General features: G+C 45.8%; 1 protein-coding gene across 1 annotated transcript in view; it reads right to left on the reverse strand.

Moving 5' to 3' along the window:
* Window positions 1-4,560: 4,560 nt before the first annotated feature.
* Window positions 4,561-24,498, reverse strand: part of PPM1D (protein phosphatase, Mg2+/Mn2+ dependent 1D) — a 40,014-nt gene continuing 20,076 nt past the window's right edge. Inside the window, exons 3-6 of the mRNA XM_029082313.2 lie at window positions 22,745-22,869; window positions 16,937-17,127; window positions 12,236-12,478; window positions 4,561-6,065 (exon numbers count right to left, since the gene is read on the reverse strand). Of these exons, the coding sequence (XP_028938146.1) occupies window positions 5,487-6,065; window positions 12,236-12,478; window positions 16,937-17,127; window positions 22,745-22,869 (1,138 nt within the window). The 3' untranslated portion in view covers window positions 4,561-5,486. The remainder of the gene's footprint in view (window positions 6,066-12,235; window positions 12,479-16,936; window positions 17,128-22,744; window positions 22,870-24,498) is intronic.

Below are 24,498 nucleotides of genomic sequence, written 5' to 3' on the forward strand. Positions count from 1 at the left end.
CCTCCGTAAAAATGTCGAGAAGCAGCGTGGCCTACTGGAAAAAGCACAGACCTGGGAGTCAGAGGACCTGGGTTCCAATCCCGGCTCCCAAAGCATAGCTGCTGTGAGGCTTTGGGTAAGTCTCTTAACTTCTCTGGGCCTCAGTTCCCTCATCTATATAATAAAGATTCCATACCTGTTCTCCTTCCTACTTAGACTGTGAGCACCGTGTGGGACCTCAGTGCAGTGCTGGACACATAGTAAGCACTTAACGAATACCACTGTTATTATTATGCTAACTTGAGAAGAACGAAGAGTGCAAACAAGGGTTTAAGTGGGAGAAGAGTGGTTTAAATAGGAATGAGAGAGCTGACTGTAATCATTAGCACTGCTTGGGGAATGGGAAGACGAACGCACCATGTTTTAGAAAAATGATCAAGAACTAGAGGGAGGGAGCTCGGCAAGAATCAGCGGATGAAGTAATCAAGTCAGGAGAAAGGAGTGGACCGGTGTTGAAGGTAGCCGAGATGTCAAGGAGAATTACGACGGAATAAATCCTAGATTTGGCCACAAGGAGAACGTTGGTGACCTTGGCGAGTGGTCTCGGAAAAGCCAAGGAGGCAAAAACCAGTTTGTAGAGTCAAGGAAGGAGTTGGAGTAAGGGGAGGGGAACCAGTGGGTGTGTGTGACTCATCTGGGGAGTTTGGACAAGAACAGGAAGAAAGATATGGGGCAACGGCTAGGTGACCCCATAGGATTGAGGGTTTTCTTTAGGATGGGGGAGATTCGAGCATGTTTGAAGGCTATCAGAGTGAGTGGATGAAAATGGCAATCGATGGAAGAAAAGTGGGTACGTACGTGTTTAGAAGGTGAGAAGGGATGGGACTAGAAGTCCAGGTGGAGGGGGTAGATTTTCAAAGCGGGCATCTCTTGAGAAATGGTCCAGAAGGAAGAGAGGCCGTGTGAGGGTCGGACAGAGCTGGGAATGAAAGGGGGAGAACGTTACACCGAGTGGTTGATCATCAACAAGGGAGTTGGCATGGGCAGAGGAGAGGGGAGGGGGCTTAGAACATTGCATCTTTGGGGAGTTCAAAGGCTGGCATAGTTGACTAAGGCAATGGGCAAGGGAATTATAATAATAATAATAATTGTAGTACTTAAGCGTTTACTATGTGCGAGGCACTCTACTAAGCCCTGGGGTGGTTACAAGCAAATCAGGTTGGACCCAGTCCCTGTCCCCCATGGGGCTCACAGTCTCAATCCCCATTTTACAGATGAGGGAACCGAGGCACAAAGAAGTGAAGTGACTTGCCCAAGGTCAGACAGCAGACAAGTCGGGAAGCCGGGATTAGAACTCATGACGCTCTGACTCCCAGTTGTAATGTTGCTGAGCCAAAGAGGGCAGAGTTACAGCACGTAAGGATGAACTGGAAGCGGTCAGATTCGGCTTGGTGCCTGGATTTCGGCCAACGGTGCTAAACGGCACGAGCCCCGCGGCCCAAAAAGTGTCCCAAGACTGCGGTCTTTTGCAGGGTCTCCGGCAAATTTGGAGAGATCAAGGAGAGTACTTGTCAAGTCAGACTTGGAAAACAGATTTGGGAGTTGAGAAAGATGACTATTCCTGGCTGCTGAAACTAAATCAAGTGGAGGAAAGCTCCCATTCTGACCGGTGACAAGGACTGAGCGTGTGAGGTCAGCAAGTGTACAGGTTTAACGGGCTAGTAGCCGTATCTTGTTTCAACGGTGATGCTGCAGATGGTGAAACCGCATCCATGAAGGAGAATGGAATTGTGAGAGAAATCTCTTACATTTTGTCCAGGAAAAAGAGAGTAGCACACCAACTCGGGCCCTTGGATTAGGGTGACCCGTTCTGAGATGACGCTCCCCAGGAAACGTCTTACCACCGGCAGCCGGACACCAACTTCAAATGTTGTTTACGTCGAGGGTCTCTCGGCCGATTCCTCTGTGCCATTGCCCGACACCCCCCTCAGAGGAATTCTGGAAATAGAGAAGAGCAAGACTTGTAATAATTACTATCGATGACCACGAAGATAACGAAGATCTGTTCCCACAGGGTTCCCAATAAATGAGGCTGACTCTCCACATATTTTATGATAGCAAATTTTACCTATAACATGCAGTTTCACTCCTACAAGAGAACAAAATCTCTACATACACCCTCTTTTAAAAAGTAGGGACGTAACTAGTGATTCTGGAATCGTCTGGGAATTTATCATTGCACATTACTGGCAAAAAAAAAAAATCCCTGGGGGACACTGGCTTTATATGTCACCTTCCAGTTGTCTTCTTTCTTCTTTCATCACCCTTTGGCTCAGGGAGATGACTCAAGAACTGGCCAAGATTAGTCAAAGCATTTATAAATGAATCTTTTAAATATACTTGATCTTGCCATAAATAAAACTGTATGGTACCCCTCTTAACATTCAGTGTTAATAAAACTCTAAGGAAAATTAGACACCTTTACCTGTCTAATGTTCACACACAGATAACTGCACCTAGCCTCAAATTGTCATTTTTTCCCTTAGAAGCCTCTGTAATTGGGATACTAATTTTAAAATTATCTTTTAATTTCTAAGCAACTTAGTTTACTACAATTTTTCTCCATTTTCTCAGAAGACAAATTGATTATCGGCCTAAAGGGCTAGCAAACGATCCATGACAATAAATTTTTGCAAATTTCTTACCATTTTTGCTTTGGCAAAGTAAAGGAAGTCAACAGATTTCAGTCGGTCTTCCTATAGCTCAGGGCTTATATATTGGATGAATCTTGCATCAGAGGAAATTCATTATACAATGCTACTCACATCTCAGTTGACAGCCATTTCTTCCAACATCACATCCCTTCTGTCCAGATCAGCACAAAAAACACTCCCTTAATCCCTCCAACAGCGTTCTGTCCACGATGCGTGGTGAAAATATAAATCATGGGCAAACTGACTTCAGGCTACTACTGATTTGTTTTTTATAGATTTCCCCCATGGTCCCTGAAAATATTATTTACCACAAAAAGAAGCTTTTTGAATTTCAAACCAAAACACAGGCAAAGCATTATTCAACATTCATGTGAGGAGATCTCAGTCGACAACCAGGAGCTATTTGCAAAATGCAGTTTCCCAGACTGCAATTCTTAAGCCTCATTTAGGTATACGGAAAGGTTCATCGAAAGACGGTCTTGCTGTTTCGGGAGAATAGTTCCCATTATGTATAAAGCCTACATAATGTTCTATCCTACCAAACCCGTACCTTTATTAATGTCTAATCAAGATAATAAGTGAGTCTTTGTTCTGCCGAGAGAGTAATATTTACTGTGGCTAAAAACCTCCAAATCCCTTTCAGTGCTAGGTTGTAGCCATAGCAACATGTGAAGAAAACAGCTAATTTTAGCACTTGGCTTTTTTGTTCTACTCACAGAGCGGTTCCAAAAATAAAATGACCAGTAAGTATTCCTATTAAATCAGAGCCAACAACATTTGAAAGCATTAAGTGATATGTCTAAGCAGCCTCTAGTCCCCCGCTGATTATTTTAGTCGTAAAATGCATTTCTTTCTAAAAGAGTCTCTTGTCAATCCACTACAGTATCTTTTGTATCATTGAGATTGTAGTAGTACTTGGCAGAAATTAAAGGCACTACTTTTATCGACGACAACAGACAATGCTTAAAATAAGTCTCCTCCCCACTTAGGTCTCAGATCTGCCTTACAGTTTCATTTCTGTTCCATATCAGAAGGGAGAGCTAACGGCTTTATGGTGGTGGGTGGGTGGGTAGGACGAGGAGATACTGGAATTCATTAGATAGTATTTACTGAGCGCTTGCTACGTGCAGAGCGCTGTACTAAGCGCCTGGAATGTCCAATTCGGGAACAGATAGAGACAATCCCTGCCGAGTAACGGGCTCACAGTCTAAACCTACCGAAAACAATCTATAAACTGTGTCAAGATTGATTACACGGGCACCAGCCAAGCTGGCGATCACTTTGTATCACTTGGTGGGGTGAGGGCAAGCTCTGTAAGCACCATCCCCTTCATGGGGGAGCGCACCTGAAAAGCCTCCGATAAACGAAAGGACAGTTCTTAACTGCTTTGCAAAAGGTCACTGCTGCAGCAGATTCCTGCAGACGCACCGAAGGGTGAATTGAAGGAGCACCACCACCAGAGCCTCAGCATCCACAGTGTGGGACTTCAAAGTAAAAGAACCAATAACTCGGTGCCACAAGGGTAGTCCTGGGACTCGATTCTGAACGCTAAGGACGGATTCTTGCCCTTATTTACGATACTGGGGTGAAGCTGGTAGTTTCCGCTTGAAAATGTAAAAGATTTCATCTCTCTCCCTCTAGGACGGTTAGTGGTAACTATAAAGGTCAGTGGAGATTCCAACATCAACATGGCTGTCTTTTAGAGATGGTACAGGCTAAGGATATTAACTGGGCCACCTCCTTGGGTTTTCTGTGGGAGAAGCAATACCTTCCCAGTCAATACCGCGGGCTTTATGAATTCGCAACTCTCGAACATTTTCATTTCCAGTTACGAGACTCCCTTAAAGGAAAGAAAAGCAACAGCAAGAAGAGTTCACTGGTTTATTAGGTGAACTAACGTATAACTCACAGAATCAACCAAAACTGTAAAATGAAAATAATTTAAGAAATTGTGTTGCAAGGGAATTAACAGCACCGTCAGTTAATGGAATAGCAAGAAAAACCTTAAACGTTTTAGGATTAAACATTAAAAGGGGGTAATTACCTTAAGCTTTGGCAATAAGAATACTATAGAAAGGTCAAGATGAAGTTTTCTTCTTAGCACAGGAGAATTGTCACACAAACCTACGGACACCCAATGATTTCCAGGTTACTTCTGAGGAGCAATATTTCACAAAATGCAACCGAAGAATTATGCATAGTATTTTAACTGAGAGAAAGACATCAAGCTGTGTAAGCACTGTTTCCAGGTAAATTTCACTTCTGACTTGTGAAACCCCAAATTAAAAAATGATCTTAAAAAGACACTACCATTTCCTAAGAGACATCGAATGGACCGCGGGTCACTATGAAAATACATCACTTTTCCAGTCTTGCTTAATAATTTAAAAAGTTTTGAAATTTTCAACAGAAGTGGTTTGTACAAATTCAAGACTAACAAGTCCAGGACTAACGAGTTTTTAAAAAAAGAGTCGATAGATTTCTAAAATCTAATATTTTTCTTTTTTAAACAATATTTAGCCCCGTGCCGACAATCACCGTATACAAGCGTCAGTTCGTATTAAGGAGTACAAACGTCCACACGATTTTACAGCGACTTAGACCCTAAACACATCTTCCAAATTCACAGTTATAATACAAGCGAGGATGGGATAAAGCTGTCGAAATACCCAAAGGAGGTGTCTAGCGTTTAAGAAAAAAACAAAAACAAAAAAAAGGACGCCCGACTCCTGCACCAACTTCAAAAATATTTCTCGGCTCGAAAGGTCACCCCCTCGTTTTCCAGCTGCCCTTTCAGCACACGCAGACCGTTTTCCTGTGCTGTTGTAACAAGGGGTTCCCGAGCTTCTTCTGACCCCTCAGGCTGCGTCGCATGGTCAGGCTGCGTCGCATGGTCAGCCTGACCGAGTTTTTGCGCTGAGGGGTTGCGGACAGGCTCTCGCGCTGAGCCCCGCCGCTCCGAGTCGGCCCGCCGCGCCTTGGCTTCTTCACGGCAGGCCCGGAGTTGGATTCTTCCAGTGTCCTTTTGAAGTTCCCCGGCGGGGTCCGCTCGACTTCTTGGGCTTTCGTGTGGCCGCCGGTTGACGTCTTGAAGCTTTTTGGGTCCGTGCTGGGGCTCGTGGCCCCTGAAGGGGACCGGCCAACCGACAGGCCGCTCTTCGAGGAATCCCGTACCCGCCACGTCGCGGGTTTGGTGCACCTTTCCTCTGGGGTCTCTGGGCCCTTTGCGGACGTCGCTGAAGATCGGCCGTGCCCGCCCGGTGCCACCTCAGCGGGCGGCTCCGAGCACTTCTCTGAGAAGGCGCCGCTCCTCACGAGGGCAGGAAGATGGTCCTTCGAGCTGAGGCGTGGCCACGCATCCTCCTCCAAAAACTGAAAAACAACGAGGAAGGGGAAATGGAGTAAGAAACTACTCATGGTGCGGTTTAAACAAATCCCGGCTTGTGGTTCCGGTGTCCTGCAGTTATTTCGCTGGAATCACCCCTCGAGCAGTTAAAAGACAAAGGAATTTTCAACGTTTTAGCGCGAGATCCGGTTTACTTTCTAGTGCGGCTATTTTAGCGCGTGCTTTCCCTATCTTCTTGAGCCACGCTGGAGAGGGTTGGTTAGCACAGAGCAAAACGCAGCCGAATCTCTCCTCATCACAAAGTCAAAGGGTTTCAATCTCGCTGAAAGTTAAGGAATCTACTACCCAGAAAATCACTCGAAAGCACAGTGCACCTAAGTCCTGTGTCTTTAGGGTGGTTTTTTTTGGTTGTTTTGTGTTTTTTTTTAAATGGAACTTGTTCTTACTATGGACCGGGCACTGTACTAAGCGCTGGGGTACATACACGTTAAGCAGTTTGAAGACGGTCCATTTCCCACATGGGGCTCCTAGTCTTAGTCCCCATTTTAAAAGTGAGCTAAAATACAGAAAGTGGAGGAGTCAGGATTAGAACCCGGGTCCCTCTGACTCCCATCCCCGGGCGCTAACCACTAGACCATGCTGCTTCTCAAGTTCATAAGCATTTAGTGCCCTGCTATAATAAACCAAGAAAACCATTTTAAGCATATTTCTAACAAAGGAACAAATATAAGGCTATGTGCAATTTTCTATTCTGTTGCCCTCTCTCATGGTAACAAATCTCTGATAGCAAAAAAACCCCCCAAAAAACAACAAAAAAAACCAAAACCCCCAAAAAGCAAAACAAAGTGACATTAGATTCTCTAATCATCCACCCTGATTCAAAAATTCCTGCAAAAATAGGCCAATGAGGTTCCAACTTGAACCTTCTCCCACTTTAAAACATCTGTTCTCAAAACTTTCGAGGAAGGTCTTATGGAATACTGTTTGGAGAATAATAATAATGATAATTAATGGTATTTTTTAAGCATTTACTATGTACCAAGCACTCTTCTAAGCGCTGGGGTAGATACAAGGTCAGTCGGTTGTCCCATGTGGGGCTCACCATTTTAATCCCCATTTTACAAATGAGGTAACTGAGGCACAGAGAAGCTAAGTGACTTGCCCAAAGTCACAAAGCTGACAAGTGGAGGACCCGGGATTAGAACCCACGACCTCTGACTCCCAAGCCCGGGCTCTTTCCACTAAGCCATACTGCTTCTCCTTGTGCAGAGAGAACGATGTGCAGCTCTTAAGAGTAGTCAGTAATATCTTGATTTCCTAGCCTGCTATGCTTCCTTCACCAGGATCCTGCACTGGCTCTCTTTCCACATCACTTAGGAGCCTCCATCTCCGGGAGGAGAGAGAAAAGCAGCCACAGCGATGCGCGACTTCCAAAAAACCTAAGGGAGGCTGTGATGGTTGCTGTTGGACTGGATTCTGAGCTTCGGAGAGCTGGAAATTCTCTTCCCCCTCCTCTCTTTCAGCAACGTACCGATCGCGGTTTTTGTCCTCATGTTGTTTCAGTGTTCTATATTTAACCTACCCTATGAATCTGTGAACAGCCCTTTCCCCCCTTTTATTTTTGGACTGTGAGACTCCCGAGGGACAGGGACTGTGTCTAATTCACACCTGCTCATTTTATTTCCCCTGCGGTATCTGTTAAGCAGTTACTATGTGCCGGACACTGCACTGAGCACCAGGATAGATACGAGCTAGCGGTCCAACACCCTCCAGGGCCTACACGGGGCTTACGGCGTTAATCCCCATTTTACAGAAGAGGTAACTGAGGCCCAGAGAATTTCAGTGACTTGTCCAGGGGCACACGGCAGACAAGTTGGCGGAGCCAGGATCAGAAGCCAGGTCCTTCTGATTCTCGGGCCCGTGCTCCATCCACAAGACTGTGCCGTTTCTCTGTTTTCAAGAAATGAGAAGGTACCGTGCGGCGTGCCGACACTGGTACCAGATCAAGGTGCTTGTGTTGGCAAAGGTTCCCCAGCAGGGTAAGGACGGGCTACGTGTCAGCCTTCGTCGCCTCGTGTGATTCTGATACTGAACGGGTGGTCGGCACTGTGACCGCATCGCAGTGAGCTGTGGGTGGCGGAACACTATCTGCCTCGGGATCCTCACGGACACGCGTGCGGTGACTGACCAGAAGATATGGGTGTTTGGGGATGCCCCTCTGGCCATCTGCTAATAACGATAATAATAACTGTGGCATCTGTTAAGCATTTAGGATGTGACATGCACTGTTCTGAGCACTGGGGAAGATTCAACGTCATCAGGTCGGGCACAGTCCCTGTCCCACGTGGGGCTCACGGTCTTAATCCCCGTTTTGCGGATGAGGTAACTGAGGCCCGGAGAAGCGAAATGACTTGCCCGAGGTCACACAACAGACAGGCGGCGGAGCCGGAATTAGAGCCAACGTCCCCCGACTTCCAGGTCCGTTATCGTTCCACTAGACCATGATGCTTCTCACTCCTTAGCCGTCTATCTCTGGCATCACACACGGACACGTAACTGCATCCTCGTCTGCTGGGGAATACACCCTCTAGGGAGGCAGAGAAAAGTCTCCCCGGTTTCAAATCCCACTGTCGTCCAACCGCGGGGATGATTATGAGGGAAAATGTGAACCATTCATATGGTCCTAGCAAGGAGAGTGGAAAACAGGTAGCAAATGAGGCATAAGCAAATTCAAGGTTAGCACAGGGCCTGCCTCTCTGCAGCTGGTCTGCCACAAAAAACTGCTAATCAAATAGTAGTAAAGGTCCAGAAACAAGTAATCAAGCCTTCTGGCTCGCAGGAACAAAACGTCTTTCTGCAGCATGAATAACAAGGTTAGGCAGTTGATGAAATCCCTTGAGAAAAGAAAGAGACAGACAATGGGACAATTTCAGAGTTAACACAATTTATTCTAGGCTCTGTTGTGCCGCTTTGATTAAGCATTCAGATAATTATTCTGACACTACAGGTGCGCTGACTTCTCTTCCCCCGTTTTCTCTTTGCATTTTTCCTTTTCCTTCTCTTTTTATTGGGAGTCTGTGGGAATACAGTGCAACTGTTAGCACAGGTAACTGCTTTTGGGAGCACCTCAAATTAAGTACTCATTTGCTCTATCCCCTTTCCAGGTTCATTAAATGAGGTATGAGATGTGAAGAGGCTACACCTTAAAAAAATTCCAATTTCAAAATGCTGTAAGAAAATCATTTCAAAATAATGACGAGTCTCTGGCTATCAGTAGAGCTGTGCCGAGCTACTAGGCAAAAATAAAAAATTAAAGTTTCATGCTTCGCGACAGGGCAGAGTCATTAAACAACTTTCATTTCTGTCCCTGGAACTCTAAAGCACACCTATGACATTTTCACGATTCCTAAACGCTGCCTAGGTGTGGGGATCTACACGACTACACCACTGCTGTTAACGTCTTTTTGCCTCCCCGAACCACCTCCCTACTTGAAAAGTTAGTGCCCGCGGGAGGCTGAAACCCTTCCAATCTGGACATCCATTAAAAAAAGTGCTGTGAAGCTGCATGCATTTACATAATATCTGTAATTTATTTATGTATATGAAGGTCTGTCTCCCCCTCCAGAGCTTGCTGTGGCCAGGGAATGCGTCTTCTGTTGGACTGGACTTTCCCAAGCGCTTCGTCCAGTTCTCTGAACACAGTAATCGCTCAATAAATATGACAATGAATGAATGAATATAATTCCATGTCATCTACTGCCATCCCTAGCAGAAAAACTCAAGTGGTTTCTACAACCTCCACTAACGCCCTGTTTGCAAGACAGAGACCTGGTGAAATAAAGAGAGTAATATCGAAATACGTGACCAGAGTTCCAAAATTAAAGATCAAGACAGTTTCTCCTCAAATGAGTACTCTCTCATGTCACATATTTCACTGCCATCTCACCCAAAGCAAACTTATTTCACTTGCGGTTTGAACTGAGACAAGCAATCCCAACGTCTTAAACATCAAGGTCCTTCTTTCACTCTGCCTGAAGGACAACTATTCAGAGAGCTTAAGAAACAATCGACCAATGGTATTTATCAAGCGTTCACTGTACTAAGCGCTTGGGAGAGTTCACTACAGAGTTAGTCGACAAGTTCCTGACCCACAACAAAAAGCAGTGTGGCCTAGTGGCTAGACAACGGGCCTGGGGGTCGAAAGGACCTGTCCCGGCTCTGTCACTTGTCTGTTGTGGGACCTTGGGCAAGTCGCTTAACTTCTCTGTGCCTCAGTTACCTCATCTGTAAAATGGGGATTAAGAGTGCAAGCAAGGGGAAGATACATGAATAGAACTAATTAATAATACATAATTTATAAACATGTACATAAGTGCTGAGGGGCTGAGAGTGGGGCAGATCTAGGTATCGAATCATAGGGGAAGCAGCGTGGCTCAGTGGAAAGAGCCTGGGCTTCGGAGTCCGAGGTCATGGGTTCGACTCCCAGCTCTGCCACTTGTCAGCTGTGTGACTGTGGGCAAGTCACTTAACTTCTCTGTGCCTCAGTTACCTCATCTGTAAAATGGGGATTAACTGTGAGCCTCGCGTGGGACAACCCGATTACCCTGTATCTACCCCAGCGCTTAGAACAGTGCTCCGCACATAGTAAGCGCTTAACAAATACCAACATTATTATTATTAACCGTATTTGTTGAGCGCTTACTATGTGCAGAGCACTGTACTAAGTACTTGGGAGAGTACAAGGCCTGGACCCACATGAAAAAGACATGGTTCCAATTCATAGAGGAAGTCTCCAAAAATTAAGCCTAAATTACCAAAACTTGAATAGAACACTGTTGACTCTCAGCTCGTGGCTCAGAGGAGAGAGCATGGGCTTGGGAGTCGGAGGTCATGGGTTCGAATCCCTGATCTGCCCCTTGTCAGCTGTGTGACTGTGGGCAAATCACTTAACTTCTCTGTGCCTCAGTTACCTCATTTGTAAAATGGGGATTAAAACTCTGAGCCCCACGAGGGAGAACCTGATCACCTTGTATCCCCCAGCGCTTAGAATAGTGCTTTGCACATAGTAAGCGCTTAACTAATACCAACATTATTCAACTTCTCCTAACACACAACTGGGTAGCTCTATTTTAATAAACTGCTTGTCGCCTTAAGAAACAGGACAGTGAGGCTCCAGAATCTGCATTAGTGGCAGGTCTGACTGCTCCACAGGGCATAACCTCGTAATACAGCCTACATTATTTGTCGATTTACTTTGGGATGCTGAAGTTGTCTGTGTCTCCTCAGTCCCTTCATCTGTAAAATGATTTGAGCCTTATGTGGGACAGGGTCTGTGTCCAACCTGATTAACTTGTATCTAACCCAGTGCTTAGAACAGTGCTTGGCACATTGTAAGTGCTTAACAAGTACCATAATTATTATTATTATAATACATCCCGCAGCATCACATCCAGTGACTGTCCACTCCTCCCCTTCACCCCGTTCTCCTCTGTTCCCCATGACTCTCCTGGATCTTCCTGGCACCTGACCCCCAAGTCCCCCTGGTGACCGGCTTTTTCCCCTCGGCACTTTTTCCCGTCTGAATCTTAAAACCACATAACCCCAGCTGTTGCCTCAATCACCATCTTCCACATTTCCTGACCAAACCTGTAGGAAGGAGGCAATGAGAGACCTGGGAGAGATGGGGTAGGGGAGAAAGTATTGAGGGGGAAAATATAGGGGAGTAGCAATATTCCCCCCCAAGCCACAGCTGACTCCATCCCTCTCCATCCTGCCCTGAACTGTCCTTGTTCCTGTAGTGCCGGGGAGGCGGGCAAGAGTTGAGGCAAGACACCAACCAGGAACGAGGGAGGAAGTAAAGGGAAGGTGTCAGTGATCGGAGCAACAAAGTTGCTAGGATTAAAATGCAAAGGAAAAAAAAATTCTGGGACACAGGGAAGAGGAGGGTAGCGGGAAAACCACTACAAACAGGGGACGGGAAGGGCATCGTTTTTACTTACCTGTAGGATTCGACCATCACGTCGGAGCTGGGGCTGGGATGGGCCCTACCTAGTTGCGAATCAGTCTGTTGGACAACGGACTTAAAAACTACCAAAAGCAGCCATCTGTCAACCGACGCGTAAGAGGTTGCCTCTGAAGAGACCAATTCGCGTGCTAGGCCGGGTTGAACGATTCCGGATACTTGGGGAAACGTTACCTTGACTGGCGGCGTGCAGCATGGCGAGGGAGACGCCACGTGCATATCCTGACTGTTGAAGGAGAGGCTGTCTGCCAGGTTCAGATAGAGCTCCTCTTCATTTGTGGAGCTACCCTGATTGTCCATCCCGGGGGAGATGCAGATTACGATAGCGCTAGTGTTATCGGCCCGCAGCATGCGCTCCCTCCATCGGCCCAGTGCTCTGTTCACCAGCATTTTAGCACACGACTGTCCGTGTTCTTCCTGTATTGACAAGAGAAATGGGGAAGGAGGGCGGGTAAGACGTTGGTTTGTGGAAAAGTAAAGCTATTTCAGAGTTCGAGTAGCTCCTTCCAGATTTAGAATCGAGACGACTTGGCAAGTGAAATCAAAGCCCTCTGATTCAATGAGCAGATCCTAAAACTCCAACGCAGACTGGAGTCGTTATTTTACTTATTGGTTTAATTCATTTGGTCCTCATGTGATTACCAATTCGATTACAGGTTTTGCCTTTCCTCCAGAGTCTCCATCCCCTTAAAAATGTCATTTATCAGTAAAGATATACACCTGCCTATTAACCGTGGCATAACAGTCATTCGTTCAATCATATGGCGAGTGCAATACGACAATAATATCTCAAAATTTTAAGTCAAAACCTGCGAAATTGATTCTTTTTCTTTACATTCACTTAAAATTCTATTGTCCAACGAGAAGTATCTCCTAAGGAATTGGATTTCATTTTGAAGCTCTGTACCATGTCCCTCAAAACACAAAATGGGCCTGAGAAATATTTAAAATAAAATAAAGACTCATCAACTATTTCATGTAACGGGACAAATTATTGCATGAACTGAGACCTTATTTTTTCATGTACTGCTTTTCTGAAATGGCAAGGATGAGACTAAGCAAATCCCAGTCATTTCATTGCCACTAATAATTCCATGGCTGTATTGCCAACTATTGTATTCTAATTGGCTCCGTTGGACATTGGGAGATGCTGTGACAAAGAGTGGTCAACTAAACAACTGTGGATACGGGCCAATCATTTAATCACTGGTGCAAGGATAAAGGAACTGGAGCCAAGGGGTTTTGTGGTCTCTAGACTGTAAGCTCATTTTAGGCAGGAAACATGTCCACCAACTCAGTTATATTGTCACACTGTACTCTCAAAATAATAATTTGTTAAGCGCTTACTATGGATCAAAGCACTCTTCTAAGCGCTGGGGCAGAAACAAGCGAATCAGGTTGGACACAATCTCTGTCCCACAAGGGGCTCTCACAGTCTTAACCTCCATTTACAGATGAGGTAACCAAGGCCCAAAGAAGTGAAGTGACTTGCCCAAGGTCACACAGCAGACAAGTGGCAGAGCCGGGATTAGAACACAGGTCCCTCTGACTCCCAAACTCGTGCTCTATCCACTAGCCCATGCTGCTTCACAAGTGCTTAGTACAGTGTTCTGCCCCTAGTTAGCGCTCAGTACATACAATTGATTGATTATGATAATAATAATAATAATAATTTCGGTATTTGTTAAGCGCTTACCATTTGTCAAGCACTGCTCTAGGTGATGGGGTAGATACACGTTAATCGGGTCGGACACAGTTGTAACATGTGACGTGATACAGATGTTTTCCTTGGCTCAACTCCTGTTACAACTTTCCCTCATTTCTAAGCCTGTCTTTCCTTTTATGCATGCGGCACACGGTTTAAATCCCACACTTTCAATAGCTTCCACTGCACCTTTTAAGAATACCCAGCGTTCACACTCCCGAACTCCCATCATTTCCCACACCAAAAGAAAAGCAGTTAGAATAGGAATAAAGGCGGTATTATTAGAAGAGGTAATAAAAAGACGCATCACCAAATGACTCAAATGCTATGAGATGTAACATAGCTTGGTGGATGCAGCACAGGTCTGGGGTCAGAAGGACACGGGCTCGAATCCCAGCTTTGCCACTTGTCTGCTATGTGACCTCGGGCAAGTCACCTCGCTTCCCTGGGCCTCAGTTACTTCATCTGTAAAATGGGGATTGAGATTGAGACCTCGGTGAGACAGGGAATATGTCCCACCTCATTAACTTGTATCTACCCCAAATCTTAGTTCAATGCCTGGCTCGTAGTAAGCACTTAAATACCACTATTATTATTATTATTATTATTATTATTTAGAGTCTGGAATTGAAAGATCATAAAATACTAAGAGCCAAGAATCCAACCTGATTAATGTGTATCTACCCCACGGCTTAGTACAGTGCCTGACACATAGAAAGCGCTTAACAGGCACCATTAAAAAATGCATTTAATTTTTTTTTTTAAAAAAAAAAAAGCTAAAAGGATCAAAAAGGATCATCAGCATTTACCACCCAGAGAGATGAATCTAGATACACCTCAACAATCGTATCAAGATGACATCTGCAAATTTGACAGATTAAGGTTTACTGTCTCCACTAATCCTCCTGCCTCAGCAAAATAATACCACCAAATCACCGTATAATCAGTGAGCCACAGCTTCAAACAACACCGTACAGGGCAAGAATCGGCACCCAAGGAACGAAGTTACTCAGCTGTCGAAACGATTTTTAATGTAAAAATTTAACGACGGTGACAACTAATGAAACGATTGCATGAAAACGTATTCAAAGAGAGGTAAGTGGAAAACCAAAAGACGACCGCTACAAAGCCTTCATTCTTGAGCTGGTTTCAAAATCTTATTGGATCTGCAAACCGGCCGATGCTTCTCGGTCTCCGTCGCCCGCTCTTCCTCTGCCACCTGCTCCCGTAGTGGAAAGTGTCCCTCAAGGCTCAGTTCTAGGTGTCGCCATCCTCCCCATTTCTCAAGCCTGTAACCTGGGCGTTATCCTTGGCTCCGCCGTCTCGACCCCCACAGTCTGTCTCGCCAAATCATCCACGACATTAAGACTGAGAGCCCCATGAGGGACGGGAACGGTATCCAATCTGATTATCTTCCATCTACCAAGGCATTTAGTACAGTGCCTGGCACACTGTAAGCACTTAATACCACAATTATTATTAATTTTTCCTAGATCCACTGCTTCCAATCCAGTGCAACTGTCACCTCTCTGGCTCAGGCACTAGGCATCACCCACCTTGACTACTGATCAATCACCTCCTTGCTACCTTCCCCGCCTCTGGTCTCTTCCCCTCTCCAGGTTGTGCAAGCTTCACTCTGCCTATCGGCCATTTTTCTAAATCGTCCTTCTGCCTATCTTCCCCTCTCCTCAAAGTTCTCCAGTGGTCGCCCATTCCCCTCCACACCAAGAGGAAACTCCTGACCACCAGCTTTAAGTAGCAGTAATGGGATTTATGAAGCGCTGACTTTGTGCAGAGTGCCATACTAAATGCTGGGAGAGAATACACCAAGGGGACTGGAGCTCGCGATGTAAAGCCACCCCTTCGTGTCCCTCTACGTCCCAGTTCACGTGCTTCATTCCCCTCAAACCTGTGTACTCGCTAGGCCTCGTTCTCAACCTTCCCGCCGCCAAATTCTCTCCCTTCTTCCGGGAACTCCCCCTTTGCATCTGGCAGCTGACCGCTCTCTCCATCTTCAGAGCCCTTCTGAAATCATATCTCCTCCAAGAGGCCCTACCTAAATTAATTTCTCATCTCCCAACTCGAAATCGCTCCCACAGCTGCCATTTCGGCCATTCCTTGCCAACTAAGCACTTAGACATTCATACCTCCCGCACATTCTGATGCTCTACTCCTTCCCCCATCTATAATTTATTTCTGTGTCTGTCCTCGCAAGCTTGCAATAATACCCTCGAGGCCGGGGATCATGTCTATTTTTACTGTATTCTTCCAAGTGTTTAGTACCGTGTTCTGCCCAACAGGTGTTCAATAAATACTACTGGTTGACTTGAAGAATTCACCCATTTAAAAAGAGATGGTGGTTAAATTTAAAAATCCAAAAGAGGTAGGAGGATAGGATTTAAACTTCTGAATACAGAGGAGGAAAATCTATATTTTAGTTACAGGCAGTCCTCGAGAAGATGTGATGAGTTACAAATGGTATTTACAATGTTTCTAAACGCACCCTGCTTCAGTTTTACACCATATTTACTTATTTATGTATATTAACGTCTGCCTCCCCATCTAGAGCTCGTTGTGGGCAGGGAATGTGAGCTGTTTGTCGTTGTACTCTCCCAAGCGCTTAGTACAGTGCTTTGCACACAGTAAGCGCTCAATAAATACGATTGAATGAAGGACTACACAATAGCCTCCCTTAAGGCACTAACTCAGGGAAAGTAGAAGGTTAGTAGGGGGCAGAGGGAGAAAGGGGAGAGCAAGTTTAAAGAGAGCATTACCTCTTACCGGAGGCTAGTTGATCACAAGGGAAGGTTGACCTGTCTATTAAGGACACGTCCAGCCTATTGTGGAACCTCTTCAATTCACCATAAATACATTCAGGTAGTTACATTACTCAGCTACAACTGACCGAGTACATAACCTTGGTGAAGTTAAACCTTGGTTTAATGTAGCAATCTTCTATTTGAAAATAATTGTGCCAATAAGAAAATCGGTGCCAATTGTTGACAGTTTACTGAGACCGAGGTGGGTCGTAAATTAAAGCGCTGCCTGTATCCTAAACAAAATTTAGTTCCCTCCCCACATTAATAAACACGTTTGCTCTGTAAATTTCTAACCCGAGCCCCCGATCAGAAATACTGCAATCAAATGGCTGTTTGGTGGTGTTCTCTCACCGTCAAGTACTTTTTCTCCTCTTGGTCCTGGCACATGGAGATGGCATCCTGAGGGGGGATCATGTTCCACAGTCCATCGCTGCCCAGAATAATGTATCTGTGCTTTTGGGGATCCAGGGTGTGAACGCTGGTATCCGGTTCTGGGGACACAACAAACTCGCCGCTGTAGAAGTCATAGCTCCACAAATCACCTGGTGGGGAGAAAAACAAAACATATTGCTCTACCAAATGGGGGTTCCTACAATCACCTTAATGCTGGAGAAAACTACTGAACAGAAAGTGAAGGAAATTCAATTCTTTTCACCCATTACAGCCCTGGAGGTACACCAATTTTCATGACTTGGACGAGTGAGGAAAAGTATCTGTCAGGTGCACTTTAACACCTTTTGATTATAATCCATTAGAAGTGGGAAAAACGCAAAGTCATAACTCCTATCTCCTACAGACGGCCCAACTAAAATCCACAAATAATTTAGGTTCAAAAGATTTTAAAATGACACATAAAAAATAAGCAAGCTATGGAAATTACTCAAAATCTCAACTCTAGAGCCCGGTAATAAATATCGACAAGTCCTCCTCTGAAGCAAAAAAAAAAAAGCCAAACACAGAAAAGCCGAGTCCAGAATCGCTACTTTAAAAAAAGTGCTTGGAGAATTAAAGGCCTAATAGAATTTAAAAGCAAAAGTGATTTTCAGTCCTTGGATTTCAATAAGTGTAAACAGCCCTCGTTCCCTTTTAAGCAATTCCGGCCTCTTGATAATCATAAAAATAAGCTCGCTCCGTGCCCACTTCCTGAGATTGAACTTCCCCATTAGTTCTGTTCAATCCTACTGGCCAATTAAAATGTGCTCATACCAAACAAAGAATACTTCAAATCAATTACTCCACTTCACTGTGGCAAACACCGCCGCAGAGCCGGCCTCATTAAAGAGCCAATTCACCTTTCCCCGCAGCCCAGTGGAGGAACACACGCTACTACTAAACGTTAATTAGTACCCAACCCTGTCCAGCTCCACTCTCGCAGTGAGCATCTCCCATATGCCAGCACGACAAAGCTCCTCTTCTGACGAGATCAAAATGAAGATGGAGGCAATTGAGAGGGAGCACAGAGGAAGCAATTAGAGGCTGTAATTGAGATTAAAAGCCTTCGAAAACCACGTTTGGACTAGAGAGCCGACGAGGCTGCTGCAGCAGCTCCGTATAATTTCGAGAAGCGGCATGGGCCACCGTCTAAATCACGGGCCCATCTGATGGTTACCCCGGGCACCAGAGCCATTTGAAAAGGACTAGAATCCTAAGACCTCGGCATCCAAGACGAAGCTTGTGGGAATTAAGAAGTGGAAACCGCTAAACCCCGAGCAGGGGAAAGCCTCACTAAATCCCCCTAAAGGGCTGGGGGACGGGGAGGAGGGATTCCAGTTGGCACTGTGACAATATTTTATAGACCCACGCTCGACCACGGTGTCGAAGCTGGATTTCGGCAAAAAGAGGCGAGAAGCAGGATATGCCATTGGCTTGACGTGGCCAAAGGGAGTCCTGCGTAAGCCGGTTCCTTTGCTCCTGGCTCCTGTTCTGCAGAATCTGGGCTTTTATCCTTTCTAGGTTTTTTGACGTTTTCTATCACACTCCAGTTTTGAACTTTTTCTACCACACTCCTTCGCTGCCTTTGGGGACCACGTGCACACCCTTCTGTTCAGGGGCCCGCAGCTACCATGGGGAGAGAGGGAAAGGGGGAGAGAGAGCGAGAGCATAAACACACCGGCGTCTGATTTTTCCTTGCTTTCTAAAATCTGTCTGAAGGAAAGCCGGGTTGACCGAAGAGTCCTATAATTATACGGAGGCAAAGCCCTGCAGAAATGGGGCCAAAGGGCCAGCACAAAGCTGAACTCATCCCTGGATAGGGCACTGCTGAGCTCATCGCTGGGGCAGAGAACAAGATAATTAGATTGGACACAGAGTCCACACCACACAGGGCTCACAGATTAAGAGGCAGGGCAATCGGGTATTATAATCTTCATCTAGAAGATCAGGTACTCCCTCAAGCGCTTAATATGTGCTCTCAGAGTGACCTAACCTAGTGGATAGGGCACGGGCCTGGCAAACAGAAATCCCTGGGTTCCACTCCCAACTCTGCTACTTGTCTGCTGTTTGACCTCAGGCAAGTCACTGAACTTCTCTGTGCCTCGGTTCCCTCATCTGTAAATGGGGATTAAGACTGTGAGCTCCAAGTGGGACAGGGACTGTGTCCAATCTGATTTGTGCTTATCCTACCCAGCGCTGAGCACAGTGCCTGGCATAAGATAAGCGCTTAACAAATGCCATTAAAAAAAAGGTGCACAAACAGTTCATAGCACTGTATACTCAGCTGTGTGACTCTGGGCAAGTCACTTAACTTCTCTGTGCCTCAATTACCTCATCTGTAAAATGGGGATTAACTGTGAGCCTCACGTGGGACAACCTGATTACCCTGTATCTATCCCGGCGCTTAGAACACTGCTCTGCACATAGTAAGCATTTAACAAATACCAACATTATTACTCAGATCTTCTATAATGCAAGGTCTGTGTTGTTATTGGGAGATCCTGTTGATAGTGCGCATCTGAGCAAGTGTGGAATTGTTCCTGTGAGCCCCATGTGGGTCATGGACTGTGTCCAAACTGATTAGTCTGTATCGACCCCAGTGCTTTATACAGTGTTGGCACATAATAAGCGCTTAACGAATACCATATTAAAAAAAAAGACAAGCTAAAATTTCCAGTTATAATAAAGACCCTTGGGAAATAAAAAAGCTCCTGAAATAGAAGCACAAGTTGAAACAGCTGAAGAGGACTGCAACTGTTCGGTGATTTCAGTAAGATTTTTCAAGGTCCATCTCTAGGTCCAAAGGAATTTGCTTTGCGATCATTCAGTTTCAATTTACAACTGGGTGAGAAGTGCCACTAAAGAAACGAGAAGAAACAGTCAAGCCGGAGAAACCTGTTTAAACTGACGTCTCAGCTATCGTTCAGACACAGAAAAGGGAGTATTTTCTCATAGGACTGCTTGCTGTGCAGATCAGGGACCTATCGCATTAATTAGTGTCCCTGAAAATGTCAGAAAAGAACCAAAGAACAAGAAGAGCAACGATAAAGACGAGACCCCTGTTCCAAGAACATGCTGACAGGAAAGGGGGAGGTGATGCCGTTAAAGGCTAAGGTGGAACTGAATGTTTGTGGATAGTAAAAAGCGAAGTGAGTACTAAGGTTGAATGGGGAGAAGGGAAAGATTTACATTTGCTACAGCTTTATTTGATCAAGAAAAATCTTTAGCCTATATAAGTCACGAATAGAAGGTCTTTTGCTTTTCCTGGTAAGCCTTAGAACAAATAAATAATGGTATTTATTAAGCCCTTACTATGTGCCAAGCACTGTACTAAGTGCCACAGATGGGCTCACAGTCTAAGAAGGAGGGAGAACAGGTCTCCACTTTGGCAAAGGAAGGAACTGAGGCCCAGAGAAGTTTAAGTGATTTGCACAAGGTCAAGTAGCAAGTAAGTGAAGCAGCCAGGATTATAATCCAGAGCCTCTGACTTCCAGGCCTGGGTTCTTTCCACTTGGACAATCTGTGTCTCTTGATGGGTAGCTACAACAACTGAGTACTATCACCCCTGCTGTCACCAACAATATGTGGCTTTCAATATCCTATCATTTCTTTTTCGAAGATACCAAACGAGCTACATCTAGAGGACAAGGTTACAGCCTAGAGGAGCCGCAACCTCAGCGTTATCAGCACCGCTTTACGTTGCAATCAAATTGTAAACCCGTTTCAGTTTGCCGTATTCAGATACAACATCACGGCAAGAAGTCCTCTCACGAAAGTCGTCACTCTGCCCGGAAAAAGGGAGCTACACTGTATTTTCAAGTTGGAGATATAAAATCGCATCCAGCCACGTGAGAAAAATAGGTCAGATTCTTCCCGAAAGCACTCCAAGTGAGGCGGAGCGTGAACAGCATAAAAACTCATACTCTCACCCAGAAAGAAAGTCTGTCTCTCCAAAAGTCCGTTCTGCTCGGATCCCACCGATATCTTCCCACCCAAACTCCAGCTTGCATTTGACCGCTTTGGAGAAGGAAGAGGGACATGATCAGGATCTTGGTTCTGACCTACATTTAAACCTTCCGGAGAAACCAAAAGGTGGACAGAACTTCACCCGCTGCTCCCCAGCAGTTGCGGACACAGCCATCCTCTGGTCTGTAAGCTCCTTGTGGGCAGGGATTATGCCTACCTACTCTGTTGAATTCTGCTTCCTCATGTGTGAAGCACATCGCTCTGCACAGGACGCACCCAATAAAAACCACTGACTGATTGAGAGGGAAGTCCTCGGCAATTGCAGGTCACTGCTGACCAACCTATTAGCTTATTCTAATCAATCAATCGTATTTATTGAACGCTGTACTAAGCGCTTGGGAGAGTACAAGAATATAACAGACACGTTCCCTGCCTACACTAAAGCTTACAGCCTGCCTAGAGTTTAGAGACAATCTACAAGTCTAGAGACAAGTAAGGAATCCCTGTCCAACTTGCGGTCTTCACAACTCGCTCCTTCCCCTACTAAACAAACATAGCAGTAGACCTGTCTTCAAAAGACTAGCCTTTAAAGCATTTCTGAGGCTGAGTTCCTCCGACAGAGGGAAAACCATGCAGGAGGAATGGGTGTGTCCACTCTGAGAACTAGGGATCTTTCAAACCCATCTATCGTGTAGATCCTGAGGCAAAGTCCCCGGTTCCAGGAAAAACCGCACCACATATAAACGTTCTGGGCTTGGAGTAGGCTCATTAGTGTCACGCGCGCTGGACACGCTTTAAGACCCATCTGGGGCCACGACTAATAATAACAATTACAACAACGGTATTTGTTAAGCGCCTACTACGTGCCAGGCCCCGAGCAAATCGTGTTGGACACAGGCCCTGCCCCTCGTGGGGCTCACAGTCTCAATCCCCGTTTTATACATGAGGTAACAGAGGCCCAGAGAAGTGAGGCGACTTGCCCGAGGTCACACAGCAGACACGTGGCGGACCCGGGATTAGAACCCACGGCCTTCTGACTCCCGTGTCCGAGGTCTATCCGCTATACCATGCCGCTTCTACTCTCAAGAGACTTTCGGCCTTCCTCCTCCCTCCCGTCCCCAGCTCTCAATTACATAACCCCGACCCCCTGTCTTCCGAACCCTTCTCCAACTCAGCAGGGAACTACAGCCAAGAGTCGAATCACCTACAACTTCAAGATTTAAAAAAAATAAAATACAAGAACAGACCTGTCCTTCTGATTTGGACAACTGGTGACCAGCACAAAATCAAACACCCGAAACTTCTGCGGGCCCAGCCAGGGGAAACATCTTCCAACTGATTTGGGGGGATAATAAAATTCTTTTCATTTATTATTGAATTTTCAATAGGTAGACGGGCAACATCAGATGCAAATAACCTCGGACGGGTAAACCGACACCTGGCAGTGCCAGACGGTAATTAAGTCCGGTGCCAAGGACAATAACCACAGCTCATAAGCTAAGAGGTGAGGGGGCCGGGGCGAAGTTCAAAGAGAACAAAGCCCCACGATCAGCCGCACGAGGGACGATGCCATTCACCACTTGGCTTTTCCCCTCAAATCACTTAACAACGAGGCCTTCGATCGGTGAAGACCAACGTGTCCTTTCCCTTGCACGCCAGTGGAAAGAATATCTCAGTTGCCTCTCTCCGAACCCAACGAAGACAACCTCCGAGAAGGGGCAGGGAGGCCGCGAAATCCAACCTGACCAAACGCCCGCTTACCGAGTGCTCGCGCCACTGCCAGAAAAGGGATCTGGTCGATGACCGTGCTCCGTCGCACCGGTCCGTTGTTTGTGAGTCTTGGCCGCTTCCAAACCACCCGGTTCACTCCAGATTTGTTAATCACGCTGAAAGGGAAAAAAACAGAGGGATGGAGAGAAAAGTGGGCTCGATTTCTAGTGGGCTCGATTTTCCCAGGACTGACGTACGCTATAGCAATGAGACACAACTGTCCCCTAACTGAAACGCTTAACGCTCCTCCTAAAGTGCCTCGCTTACTAACAGGGTGTAACAGTGTTATACTCATTTCTTTTTTACCGCCTCATTAGGACAATATGGTGGGTTTGACGAGTCTTTGAGGGTTTACATATGGGAAGCCTGTAATCCCGGGAAGGCACAGAGTTTAGAACATGAGACACAGCGTGGCGTAGCGGATAGACCATGGGCCTGGGAGTCAGAAGGACCTGGGTTCTAATCCTGACTCCGCCACACCTGCCGTGTGACCTTGGTAGGCAAGTCACTTTCTCTGTGCCTCAGTTACCTCATCTGTAAAATGGGGATGTGTGTGATTCCCCATGTGAGACAGGGACGGTGTCCAACCTGATTAACTTGTATCTACTCCAGATCTTAGAACAGTGTTTGGCTTAACAAGTACCATGATTAGTATTATTACAATTATTAGCACATCCTCCTCAGGGCCCCAAATGTTCTCTCCTCATGATATAGCACATCATTAGTCGTTCTTGCTATATCTTGTTGCTGTCACACAATGGTTCACTGTAATTATGGTCTCCCCCTCCCAGTGTCAGATGAAAATACCCTAGGAATCTGCTTCTAAAAAGTTAGAGGCCTGTTATCAAAAATTTCCCCCACACTAATGTGGCCAAGAATGATGTTGCTTTCATTTTTACTCCCCCAAGGCTGCTCTAGATCAGGAAAAACAGACCAAAAGGAGAAACCCTCAAGAGATAACCTGGAGGGTGGCCGACTAAAAATCAGCAGAAGGGAAGAACTGAGTGAAAGCCGCTGCCATTTGCCTTTACGCAGCATGGAGGGGGAGATAATCTATGAGGAAAGAAACAGCTGACCATTTTTTTTCCATGGCATTTGTTAAGAGCTTCCTATGTGCCACGTACCGTTCTAAGCGACTGGAACACAAGATAATCAGGTTGGGCACAGTCCCTGTCCCACATGGGCCTTATAGTCTTAATCCCCATTTTACAGATAAGGTCACTGAGGCACAGAGAAGCTAAGTGACTTGCCCAAGGTCACACAACGAACAAGCAGCAGAGCCGGGATGAGAACCGAGGTCCTTTCGACTCCCAGGTCCCCTTTCGACTCCCAGGTCCTTGCTGCTTCTCTGTTCGTATGCCATGAGGAAACTTGCTCTCACACACTGAGTGGTGGAATTTGTCCAGTAGTCCAAATGCAGTGAGTAAAAAGAGCTGGAAGAACAGGCAAGTGTGAAAACTTTGCCACCCTCTGCTTTGTAGCAACCAAGTTCCCACTCTCATAAGAGGATTTAAATGTATAAAAAATAGTGCCAAAATGATGCAAGGCAAAAGAAAATGGGCTTGGCAAACCTCCTGGTCAATGATATCCGGAGCTCTGGAGTGGTCAAAAAATTGTGGCTCTTAGTGACTCGAATGAGGTATTCACTCATTCATTCAATCGTATTTATTGAGCGCTTACTGTGTACAGAGTACTGTACTAAGTACTTAGGCGAGTACAATACAACAATTCTATTGTAGGCAAGA

This window comes from Ornithorhynchus anatinus, chromosome 17 (genome assembly GCF_004115215.2).
Source record: "Ornithorhynchus anatinus isolate Pmale09 chromosome 17, mOrnAna1.pri.v4, whole genome shotgun sequence".
Taxonomy (NCBI): Eukaryota; Metazoa; Chordata; class Mammalia; order Monotremata; family Ornithorhynchidae; genus Ornithorhynchus; species Ornithorhynchus anatinus.